This window comes from Manis javanica, chromosome 10, assembly GCF_040802235.1.
Source record: "Manis javanica isolate MJ-LG chromosome 10, MJ_LKY, whole genome shotgun sequence".
Lineage (NCBI taxonomy): Eukaryota > Metazoa > Chordata > Mammalia > Pholidota > Manidae > Manis > Manis javanica.
This window is the reverse complement of record NC_133165.1, coordinates 111,628,859-111,641,927: the sequence shown is the minus strand read 5'-3', so window position 1 is coordinate 111,641,927 and position 13,069 is coordinate 111,628,859. Positions and strand designations below refer to the sequence as shown.

The 13,069-nt window shown below is 37.6% G+C and overlaps 1 protein-coding gene across 5 annotated transcripts in view; it reads left to right on the top strand.

Moving 5' to 3' along the window:
- The window catches only part of MRTFA (myocardin related transcription factor A), a 127,546-nt gene that overhangs the window by 54,838 nt on the left and 59,639 nt on the right, over window positions 1-13,069 (top strand). The window contains exon 2 of one of the 5 annotated variants that reach the window (XM_037006904.2): window positions 6,296-6,364. The exons of 3 other annotated variants lie outside the window; for them this stretch is intronic. In XM_037006904.2, coding sequence (XP_036862799.2) covers window positions 6,296-6,364 — 69 coding nt within the window. Of the gene's footprint in view, window positions 1-6,295; window positions 6,365-10,458; window positions 10,604-13,069 lie in introns of those variants that run through there. One more of the 5 variants, XM_037006903.2, reaches the window with a different exon arrangement.

Here is a 13,069-nt window from a genome sequence, read left to right as displayed (position 1 = left end):
TTGCCATATCCACATCAACTTCGTATTTCCCTGATTGGCTCTGTTGTAAATCCTGTGAATCATGCACAACTTCTGGATGGGTTTCTCTGGTAGGAATTTATTGTTTTGGACTTAATAACTTTCACAGCATTTTCTATAATGATGGCATCTTCAGTGGTATAGTTCTTCCATACCTTCATAGTGTTGATGGTCCTTTCCTTAGAGCACCATGTGTAATGGACCTTCAAGGTTCTTATGACCCTGGGATCTAGAGACTGAATTAGAGACATTGTGTTTGAGGGCAAGTAGACCACTTTGACACTTTCAGCATTGAACTCATGGTATTCTGGGTGGCCAGGGGCATTGAAAAAGAACTTTAAAAGGTCAGTTGTTTACTGACAAGGTAATTCCTGACTTGAGGAAAAAGCATCAATGGAACAAATCTGGAAAAAGGGTTCTTACTGTCCAGGCCCTCTTGTTGAACAATTAAGAGATTGGCAGCTGGTGTTTCTCTCTTCCCTTCAAGGCTCAGTGTTAGCAGCTCTATAGGTAACGGCAGTCTGAGCCTGAACCCAACTGCATTTGCACAAGCAGTGGAGTTGGCCTGACCCTTCTTGCCTTAAGTCCTGGTATTCACTTCCCTTCCTTACTAAGAAGTGTTCTTTGTAGCATTTCCACCCCCCACAGAATAGGATACTTTTGTCTACATTAAAAACCTGTTCAGACAAATAGCCTTTCTCCTCAATGATTTTCTTAATGGCATTTGGGACTCATCTGCTGCCTCTTGGTTGGCAGAAGCTACTTCTCCTGTTATAATATTTTTAAGCTAAACCTCTTTCTAAAATTATCAAACCATCCTTTGCTGTCATTAAATTCCCCAGCTGTAGATTCTTTACCTTCCTTTTGCTTTAGGTTGTCTTCTGATGACTTTGCTTTTTCTCAAGTTGTATTAGAGTCCATAGGTGTGTGCCTTACAGCAATCCTATATCCACATGAAAGCTGCATTTTCAATGCAAGATAAAAAAAATTTTGCAAAAAGCTCAAGGTTTTCACACCTGCTGGTGTAGCTGCAGCAATGGCTTCATGCATTTCCTTTGCCTTTTTTTTTTTTTTTTTTTACAGTTGTCCTTATGCTGGATTCATTTATCTTAAAATAATGGCAACCACTACTGCAGACCTCAGACTATAATATCAAGCAATTCAGCTTTTTCTTGTAATATCATGACTTTTCTCTGCTTCTTGGGGGCATTTCCAGCATAACTAGTAGTACTTGATGTGGGTCCCATGGTGTGTTTTTCAAGGTTTATGATATTGCACTAAAGATGATGAAAAATACGCAAGAACTGCAAGAGATCACTTTTTACTGTGATACACAAACTTCTTGGAGAGACAAACTGCTCACAGGGAGATGATTAGGGTCACCCAGTGTTTTGAGGAGAGATACAACATTTGTGCTCACTGCCACAGCAACAGGAGGTGATTATGAAATTATTACGGTAGCAGTTAATTTGATGCAGTTATGATTTAATATTGTATCTTTACATTTGTTCACATATCAACTGCAAGTGGCACCAGGTATAGTCCATAATTGTGTGAGGAAGGTTTTGATAAATTTTAACTTTTTGTAACAGACTTGTATGTATTTTATGGTAGTAAATGATAAAATAGATTGGTATCTATGTATATTTCATGCATTCATGACACACCTACTTTTTTCTTAATTTTTTCAGTATTTCTAGGCTGTGTGTTTTCCTGCAAGTTTCTTCAGACTGTTGTAAATCTCAACATTTCCAATACATTTATTGAAAGAAACCTGCATACAAGTAGACCCCCATGTTGTTCAAAGGTCAACTGTATTGTGTTTGGTCATTGAGGAATTGAAATTATAGTGTATTCAACAACATTTCATGGTTATATTTTATAGAGTAAATTTTTATTGCCTATCACTTGTGGTTACTGGTAGGCTAGTGGACTGGGTTAGCTGTTTGCTAATACTGCTTGCCTTCTGTGGGCCCTAACTCTGCTTAAGCTGTGAAGATGGTGAAAAATTGGAGAGGTGGTCATTAGTTTTAGAGACATGGTATAGAAAAACATTAGCTGACAAATACAGCAGTTAGAATGAAATAACTGAATAAATCATTTAAAAACATGATTCAGCACTCCCCATTTATGGGATTATCATTATTTAAAAATTTTACTTAAGAAGCCTTCATACATAAACTTATATGTATACATATTTTATATAGAGGCCTTAATCTGAAAATTTAAATCCTTATTTTTTTTTATTTTGGTATCATTAATCTACAACTACATGAGGAACATTATGTTTACTAGGTTCCCTCCTTCACCAAGTCCTCCCCATAGCCCCAACAGCCCTTCCCGTGCCTCCCCCTACATTATATATGCTAATCATAATGCCCCCTTTCTTCCCCCCTCACCCCATCTTATCCCTCCCTTCCCACGCATCCTTCCCAGTCCCTTTCCCTTTGGTAACTGTTAGTCCATTTTGAATGGTGGCAATCCTTACTGGTGTGAGGTGATATCTCATTGTGGTTTTATTTTATTTTATTTTTTTTTTTTTGAGAGGGCATCTCTCATATTTATTGATCAAGTGGTTGTTAACAACAATAAAATTCTGTATAGGGGACTCAATGCACAATCATTAATCAACCCCAAGCCTAATTCTCAACAGTCTCCAGTCTTCTGAAGCATAACAAACAAGTTCTTACATGGTAAACAAATTCTAACATAGTGAATAAGTTCTTACATGGTGAACAGTGCAAGGGCAGTCATCACAGAAACTTTCGGTTTTGATCACGCATTATGAACTATAAACAATCAGGTCAAATATGAATATTCGTTTGATTTTTATACTTGATTTATATGTGAATCCCACATCTCTCCATTATTATTATTATTATTATTATTATTATTATTATTATTATTATTATTATTATTTTTAATAAAATGCTGAAGTGGTAGGTAGATGCAAGATAAAGGTAGAAAACATAGTTTAGTGCTGTAAGAGGGCAAATGTAGATGATCAGGTGTGTGCCTATAGACTAAGTATTAATCCAAGCTAGACAAGGGCAACAAAACATCCATGGATGCAGAAGATTTCTCTCAAAACAGGGGGAGAGGTTCTAAGCCTCACCTCTGTTGATCCCCAATTTCTCACCTGATGGCCCCCCTGCCTGTCTTAGGTTGTTCCTCCCTTGAGGAATCTTACCTGTCTCTGGCTAACCAGTGATCTTCCGGGGCCATACAGGGAAATGTAAAGTTGGTAAGTGAGAGAGAAGCCATATTGTTTGAAAAGGTTAGCTTTTTACTTCCTTGCAGATTTATGCCCTGTGGCTTCTATGCCCAGCATTTGTCTTGAGGTATCTTTACCACTTGGAAGAATTATGATACTCGGTAAATTCGATATGAGGCACGAATTCAACTAAAGGGTTGTAATTAGGAAGGAAGAAGAAAAGCTATAGAAGTAGCAGATGGAAGAAAACATGGGAAGATTGATTATTTCTTTGACATTATCTTCTTGTAGAGTAACATAAGCATGTATAGGTTTTAAACTACTAATTAAGTTGCGTGCACACATTAACATAATAGGAATACAGTTACATAACCAAAGCAGACTTACAATTACCAGCCATATCCAGTGAAACCAAGAAAACCAGTTAGGCACCTTAGGCATTTGTGAAAACTTATCAATGATATGATGAATATTGTCTAACTGAATTTGAATAGTTTGAGAAAAATCAGACAAATTAAAACAACACATTCCTGGGAACTGTTCACATCCCATATGTTCTTTTAACAGTAGATAGTCTATAGTCGCAAGATTTTGGAGCGCTGCAACTTGCACTTCTCCTAATTCTTGGTTGAGTTCCAACAGTATAGATCCAGTCAAATTTGTTGTTTTACTGTATGCACAGGCCAGCTTAGATATCTCCTTCTTCATTCCAATGGCAAGTCCAGGAACCGGGGGGATGAATGCAGCTACAACTGCAACAGCGCCAGGATCTTTGTTGAAGTTTTTTGATGATCATCTTCTGGAATGACTCTTCCAGAGAATGTTGATGTTGGAAGTTCTTCATATCGTATCTTAATTAGTTTTCTGGGTAGCCAAATTAGGCTTTGTTCCTCTGTATAAACACAAACAAACCCTTTGCCCACACTTTGATATGCCCTTTATCCCATTGTGAAGAACTTACTGGAGATCACCACACAGGAACTGCTTTTTTTTTTTTTTAAAGAGAAAGGAATATTATCAGAAAAATGTATTTCCATAGCTTATCATCTGACACCCTTTAAATGATCAAAATTAAGGATATTTAAAGCATGCATTAATTGTTGATTTACAGTTAGTTTTATCCTATCAGGGAGTAATCCCCCTTTTCTTTCTTTTTTTTTTTGTTATCATTAATCTACAATTACATCAAGAATATTATGTTTACTAGGCTCTCCCCTATACCAGGTCCCCCCCACAATCCCCCTTATAGTCACTGTCCATCAGCATAGCAAAATGTTGTAGAATCACTACTTCTGTGTTTTACAGCCCTCCCCTTTCTCCCACCCTCCCATTATGCATGCTAATCATAATACCCCCTTTCTTCTTCCCCCCCTTATCCCTCCCTACCCACCCATCCTCCCCAGTACCTTTCCCTTTGGTAACTGTTAGTCCATTCTTGGGTTCTGTGAGTTTGCTGCTGTTTTGTTCCTTCAGTTTTTCCTTTGTTCTTATACTCCACAGATGAGTGAAATCATTTGGTATTTCTCTTTCTCTGCTTGGCTTATTTCAATGAGCATAATATCCTCTAGCTCCATCCATGTTGTTGCAAATGGTAGGATTTGTTTTCTTCTTATGGCTGAATAATATTCCATTGTGTATATGTACCACATCTTCTTTATCCATTCATCTACTGATGGGCACTTAGGTTGCTTCCATTTCTTGGCTATTGTAAATAATGCTGCCATAAACATAGGGGTGCATCTGTCTTTTTCAAACTGGGCTGCTGCATTCTTGGGGTAAATTTCTAGAAGTGGAATTCCTGGGTCAAATGGTATTTCTATTGAGTTTTTTGAGGAACCTCCATATTGCTTTCCACAATGGTTGAACTAATTTACATTCCCACGAGCAGGTAGGAGCGTTCCCCTTTCTCCACATCCTCGCCAACATTTGTTGTTGTTTGTCTTTTGAATGGTGGCAATCCTTACTGGTGTGAGGTGATATCTCATTGTAGTTTTAATTTGCATTTCACTGATGACTAGCGATGTGGAGCATCTTTTCATGTGTCTGATGGCCATCTGAAGTTCTTCTTTGGAGAACTGTCCAGCTCCTCTGCCCATTTTTTAATTGGATTAATTGCTTTTTGTTTGTTGAGGTCTGTGAGCTCTTTTTATATTTTGAATGTCAACCCGTTATCAGATCTGTCATTTATGAATATATTCTTCCATACTGCAGGATACCTTTTTGTTCTATTGATGGTATCCTTTGCTGTACAGAAGTTTTTCAGCTTGATATAGTCCCACTTGTTCATTTTTGCTTTTGTTTCCCTTGCTCCGTGAGATAATGTTCATGAAGAAGTCGCTCATGTTTATGTCCAAGAGATTTTTGCCTATGTTGTATTCTAAGAGTTTTATGGTTTCTTGACTTACATTCAGGTCTTTGATCCATTTAGAATTTACTTTTGTGTATGGGGTTAGACAATGATCCAGTTTCATTCTCTTACATGTAGCTTTCCAGTTTTGCCAACACCAACTGTTGAAGAGGCTGTCATTTCCCCATTATATGTCCATGACTGTTTTGTCATATATTAATTGACCATATATGTTTGGGTTAATGTCTGGAGTCTCTATTCTGTTCCACTGGTCTGTGGCTCTGTTCTTGTGCCAGTACCAAATTGTCTTGATTACTGTGGCTTTGAAGTAGAGCTTGAAGTTGGGGAGCGAGATCCACCTCACTTTATTCTTCCTTCTCAGGATTGCTTTGGCTGTTCAGGATCTTAGGTGGTTCCAGGTTCTCTTGATTTTATAAATATATAAGGGCTACAGGTAATTTTAATTGTTCCTCACCATTCACCTAGTTTTGTTAATCAGAAAAGTTGCTGTTTCCTAACAGAAAGGCTAATGTGTCAGTATATTCATAACCATGGCCTAAAATCTGACCAGATGCAGCATTTAACTTGAGATTACCTGAGCATTTAAGACCTAAGAAACTTGAGAAATCTAGGTTCTTTTTTAAACTACAAAGGGTAGTCAATTTTGAATTTTTAAATTTCCAATTATGAAACAATATATTGTTTTCTTAAAACAGCTTTTACAGAGAAGGCTCATCACCTCCAATCCAGCTTTCAATTCTTAACTTCACCATTTACATTTAAAGGTATGAAATTAATTACTGTCATCTAAATTTAACCAAATCTTTTTAGTGGGCCTGTGCAACCTTGATAGTTTATTTTAAAAAATATTTTGGGAAATGTTGATACCTTCTTTGTAGTGATAAAATTTCTATTGATTGTAACAGTACTGATAGATTTTTTTGTTGAATAGTCTTAGAGTCTCAACTTAAGATGTGTGATGAAGGATACTACTCTTTTTAAAATTATGAAGCATTCCACATTGGAATTGAGTCTCTGAATATAGTACTTTTTAGGGAGCTCAATAAACTCACTATCTCAAAGGACTCAAATTATTTCAGATTCCTAAATTACAGACACCATGTAGTTAAAATGGCTTTCCCATTTGTGCTGTCCTCAGATTAGAGCTAGTATGTATCTATGTGAACTAGAGGATTGATGTCTATAAAGCAAAACATGTAACCCTGGGTGAGTCAGTGGCTGCTGGACAACCTGATTTCTAGGGAAAAATGTCTGGGTTTGCAGAAAAGTGAATGTGCAGTACTCTTGCTTCTGAGAAGATCATTGAGGGCCTTGTGCTGGAAGAGCCGCTGTTGACTTTGAAACATGTGAAGAGTCAAAGACAATGAAATAATGAGAAGGAGCCAGCAGTAGTTGGACATCATCTGATGATTTTTCCCCTTCTAACAACTGTACACCTAATTTTGTCACCATTTTGTAACGTGGAGAGTTTGGCTGGTGACATCCGGACCACTGAAAAAAGTACATCTGAGACTAATATTTATCTGGCTTATTCATGGCATATATAGACGTTTGAATAAGATTAAAAATTTACAGTCCCATATGATTTCTGGAGATTATCAACAGCCTGAATGTTCATTTGTCTCTTCCTAACCAACCTCCCTGCTACTGGTCTTGGCCCTCTTCATTCCCATACTGTTGTCAAGATGTCCTTTCTCTATTTATATGTCTTCCATTCCCCAAGAAATTGTTGTTTTCACACCTTTTGATTTTGTAGTTTCCTTTCCCTTTGGTTAGAATTCCCTTCCCTATCTTTGGTTTGACTTAAAAACAAACAAACAAACCAGGACTTGGCTCAGTGTCTTCTCTGACTTCTCCAAACCCAGCTCAGAGCCCCTCTTTGTGTTCCCATCCAAGCAGTTACATGTTGATGGATTGTCTGTCTCTGTTTCTTTGAACAGTTTGTATTGTAAGCTCCCTAAGAGCAGGGACTTGGGTGTTTCATCTGTCTGTGTCACAGTGCCTGGTGAAACAAAATAAAGGGTGTGGCTTCCCAAGTTTCACCATAAGTCTTAGAGAACCATTCCATTGTAGAATTGGAGGATACCTGTGTGCTCCTCCAATTTTGGAGTTCAGACTTTTTAGAGATGAAGGTGACACCCTGAGGCCATGCAGCTAAGGTAGTTAGCGGCAAAACTAAAAAACGACCTCTGAATCCCAGTGCAGTGTTTTTCATTGTTATTTTAAGGAAAAAAATTTTTAGGCAGTATTTGTTTGATGTAGACAATTCAGAAGATAAAGATACAGAAGGGAGAGAAAAAGTTGGATCATCCTATTCCCACCATCCAGAAAGTGACTATCCTTCCACTGTCTCCTGTGCATAGAGATGTGTTTGTGTATGTGTTACATAATTGTGTGATGACAACAGCTTGCATCTACTGAGTGCTTATAGAATAGGCTGTGTTCTAAGTGCTTTTTATATATATATTAACTTAATGTGTTACAACAACTCTATGAGGTGAGTACTATTATCCCCACTTTACAGATGAGGAAATGGAGGCATAGAGATGTTAAATGTCTTGAGTCACACAGCTAGTAAGTGGTAGAGCCAAGATTGAAACCCAAGCAATCCAGCTTAGAGCCTATATTCTTAACTACTATTCTATTCTGCCTCTATACATAATATTTTGTAATCTGCATTTTAAGAAATTGAGGTCAATTTATATATAGTAATGGTCACCTTTTTAGGGATACAGTTAATAAATTTTGATAAAAGTTAAACCACCAACATAATGAAGGTAGGTAGAATACTTCCATCTAAAAGTTCCATTGTGTCTCTTTGTAGACAATCTCCTTCCCCACTCCCAATTCCTAGCAACCACTGACCTTATTTCTGCCCTTAGAGAGTTTTGCCTTTTCCTGAATTTCATATAAATGCAATCATTTAATTTCTAGGCCTTGTGTTTTTCTTATTCCGCTTACTGCTTTTGAGGTTTGCACATGCTTTTGCCCATAGTAGTACTTTATGGTTTTTTTAAAAATTACTATTACTGCTGAGTAGTATTCTGTTGTATGGATGTAGCACAATTTTTTACATCATTCATAAGTTGAAGGACATTTTGGCAGTTAAGAGAAAGCTGCTGTGAATTTTCACGTACCCTTGTCATGTGGACATGTGTTTTCATTTCTCTTTGTTTAGTCAGAATGGGATTACTGGATTTTATGGCAAGTGTAAGTTTAAGTTTATAAGAAACTTCCAAACTGTTTTCAAAAGTAGCGTTATCATTTTGCATTTCCCCAGTAGTGTCTCAGAGTTCCAGTTGCTTCTCTTCCTTGCCAGCAAATTACTTATTGGCAGTATTTATATTTTGACATTAGTCAAAAAACTATCAGTGCATGGTCTTATTGGGAAAAGGTGTTGCTCAAACTTATGATTTTGACAAGTATTTTTCTTTCTCATCTCCATTTTTCACTTCTTTCCATTTTACAAATATTTATTGAGCATCTCACAATGCAAGGGGGGTGGATGAGGATGAGCGGCTTTACTTTCAAAGCCCCCTGGTTGGTCCTGTGATAGAAGCCACTGTAGATGTTGGTGACACAAGTGATTCTTATACTTTACCTATTTTCCTACTGGAACAAATTGCTCAGCATAGAGGTTTTGGCTTCTGTGCCTCTGCAGTGTGTGCTTTGCTCAGGTAACAAGTGCGAGGAGCTTTGAGGGGAGAAGATGGTGGCTCCTCTGGCTTTAGCTGTGCTGCTCGCCTTGTTTGCCACCCCTCCTCACCCCTTTCGATGAAGATGCCAGTAAGTGGCATGGAGGCAGCTGTTTCCATAATTAGCAGGGTAGGTTTTTCAGTTCAGTCTGTTGGTATAGCTAGCCTGATTGCCTACCCAGGAATGATGGGATTGTGACACCTAAGGAGTAAAATAAAATGTAAGTTGAATTTGACAAGATAAGGGGTATGAATCTCAAGATTTATGGTGGCCTGCCACAATTGTTGCAATACATTGTCTCTGAAACTAGCCAGCATCTTAAGTGCCTTTATTTTCTTTCTAAATGGAGAAAGTCAAATAGGTGCTGAGCTATATCTTCTTTTAGAGATTTTATCAGCAAAATGTTTGTAAATTGATAAGAAGTCTGTTCAATCATGTGTTCATCCATTGGGCACATTTTCCAGTTTACCATTATGTTTATGATACCCTTCTCAGTGCAATGATATGGCTTATTTCAAAGTAAATTCTTCCAAAGTTTTCCCTTAGTACCTCCCCTTCCTCCCAATTTGGTATCTTTCATCTGTAAACATTTTAAAAACAAATGTCAAGTGAAATAAAATAGTGCAGTGTTATAGCTCCCTGTTCCACTTTGCTGCAGACTTTGCAAAAGAAGGGAGGGAGGCAGAGAAGAGAAGAGGGAACCTGGTCATGTGACACTGCTTGTCTGGCAGAAGCCTTTTGGTTCTGAGCAGAGAAACCAACTGTTTACTATTTTGGGTGAATGAGGTTGGTTGGTTGCTATGAGCATTTTTTCTAAGGGAACCCTCTTCTCTTCCAGGGCTACACATTGAAATCATCCCAGTCCTGCTTTCTGGCATTTGGGTAGAGGAGGGAGGTGTCTGTGTCCAGTTCCAATGCTGACAGGAAGAAATGTTTTCCAGGAGACTTACTGATTCTGACCTTCTGCTGTCACTGCTTTTAATGTCCCACTCCCTAAGTAAACTAGGGATCGAGCTGTTCTTACAATGCTTAGTACTGCAAAAATGAAGTACTCGCTTTAACCTAAAGAGCAATGCTAATCAGATCTTCGGCAAATAATAAATGGCCTCTAAGGAGTGAGGTAAGGAAGACGGGTTTATTGCAACACTGGCCTTTGGAGTCTCTTATCTCCCCCAGCATGCTGGAGGAGAAGACCAAGATTCATCAACCCACCTGCGGGATTCCGCCACTCTCATGGATTGTCCTGAAGCCAGGAAAGGACAGCTACTCAGCATTGTGCCTGGCCCCTTATCACAGTTTGCGGGAAGGTTGGCATATTTATCCCTTTGGGATTTGCATGCTTTTGTTTCCTCCTCAACTTACTCCTGTCTTTTATCCCCTCCCTATTTATCTATAGACATCCAAGCTTTGACTTTGGGTGATTTATTCTCCCAGGGGTTTTCTTAAAGCTTGCTGAGCACTCAGCAGTAACTGAGCATAGTACGGCAGGGTATATTTCATGACCTGATGGGACAGTGTAAAGGATGTTTCCCTTTCTGACTGCTTTCCTTATACCCATGCAGAGCTCATACACTAAACCTAGATTATGGAAGAAGAAAGAAAAACCTTTTCTTTAGTAAGGTGGGATTCTTCCCCTTTATGTTGGTCAAATGCAGTATTTTATCAATAAAACAAATAAATAGGGAGTTATTGATGATGAGTTCGGTTTCTTTTATCTGTTAAATAGTGAACGTGGATAGATAACCTGTAAGATCTCGTAACACTAAGATACCATAATTTCAAATAAAATAACACTTAGAAGGCTTTTTACTTGTACTGCGTGATAGTTTTGGCTATGGTAAACAATTTGGACTGGCCTTACCGATCTTTTTAGTAATCATAGGATTACATTAGAATTATACCCAGGCATGTGCAAGATAGCAGGACACTGTTTATTAAACACCCATAAAGGAGGTTACCTTTGGGGACATCCCTCTTTTATATTGTGAAACTGCTGTAAATCCTTTCTTTGGGAGTGGAATGGACACATTTGAGTTCTGCAGGAAAGTTCAGTTTTAAATTTGAGGAAAATTCTTTCAGTTGAGTTCTGGGTTGTGGGAAAAAAAGGGTATAGGAACTTTATCTAAATTGTGTCAAATGTGAATGGAAAAGAATTATCAATATTTTTCCTCTCCTAGCCTGGAAACCCTCTATTATTCATTATCAGAATTTATGTGTGGTCTCTAATAATGATTACATAAATGCTACTTTCTTAAAAACTTAGACATTTCTTTTGAATTTTTATGATCTCTGAATCTTTACTAACACTTGACAGGATGATTTGAGCATGTGGAATTGACAATGAATGAATTCGCTGACGAGGAGATGAGTGATTACCAGTGCCCAATTTGCAAAGAATATAGTTTAAAAAACTGGCTGAGAGGCAGCTGGTTTTTCTTTCAGTGTTTAGAAATGTAGATCACTGTCAAAGAAACACCACGGCTACATTAGAGGGAAGATTATTTGGGAGGCAGAGAGACAGTATGGTTTAGAATTTAAGGCTTTGGGCTGCTACAGTTGACTTTTTGTAACCCAGAGGATTGTAGTGTTTCAGATTCCCAATTTGATCATTAAGAATACTTTGTTTTAAGTGCATAAATAGAAATGCAGACTCGTTGTCTTAAGTAGGATCAGAATAGTTATTTTAGATAACCACCCTAGGCAATTGGCTGAATGTTTTTCTGTTTTTATATTGTGCTTAGAATTTTGTGTATTTACTGGATCTTTAGAGGACTCAAATTATGTTTTCTACATATATATATATATATACACACTTTTTTTTAATGACTGTCATTTTGTAAACTGTACAAAATGATAGATTGTGCATTGTGAAAGTATTAAGGATGTTTGATGTTACTTTTTTTGGGGATAAGCAGGTGTTTGAGGGATAAAGATAAAGATTCTAAAAACTGGCACACATTTTTAGAGATAATTGTGTAGGATTATAGGAAGCCCTGTGTGATACTTTTCTCATTATTTTAGTTGACAGTTGAAAATGCCTAGAAGGATAGGAAACAAACTTTTAAATTTGCCCCTTATGGCATTAGGACCTGTGATTTTCTTTATTTGGCAAGGATCATATTTTTTAGGAAGAGTGAGTGTTGAAAGATTGCTCAGCCTTGGCAGGTTGTGGTTTAATACAGCTTTCTGGTACAGCACTGGCCAGTACTGTATCTGAACTGTTCAATATGTAGCCACTGGCCACATGAAGCTGTTGAGACTTGAAATGAGGCTGTAGTGCCTGAGAAACTGAAATTTTAATTTAATTAAATTTTAATTAAATTTAAATAGCGTATGTGGCAAGTGGCTACTGTAGTAGATGGCACAGTGCTAAGGCCCTCGCAGTCTGACCTTAGCCAGCCTTCCTAGCTTACCTTCTATTCCTCCCTTTCACAAACTTAATGCTCCCGCTAAATTGGAGCTTATCAGTTACGTTCTTGACCTTACAGTATTTCCTACCCTCAGGTCTTGGCTCATGTTGTTCATATCTAGTTTATGAAGCCCTTCAAAGATAGCTTATATGCTGCTTCTCCCTTGAAGCGTATCTAATCCTTTCTGTACTCTAGTAATTTATTATCTGCAAAGTCTTAAAACACAGCACTGTCTTTGATGATAGTGATTTGTTTTACATTTCTTACTTGCTCCATAATATATATAAATTCCCTGAGGGGCTTATATAATTTTTATGGTTGAATGTGTGTGATAGCCTTAACCTGTTCTCTTTTTTTCCCCTC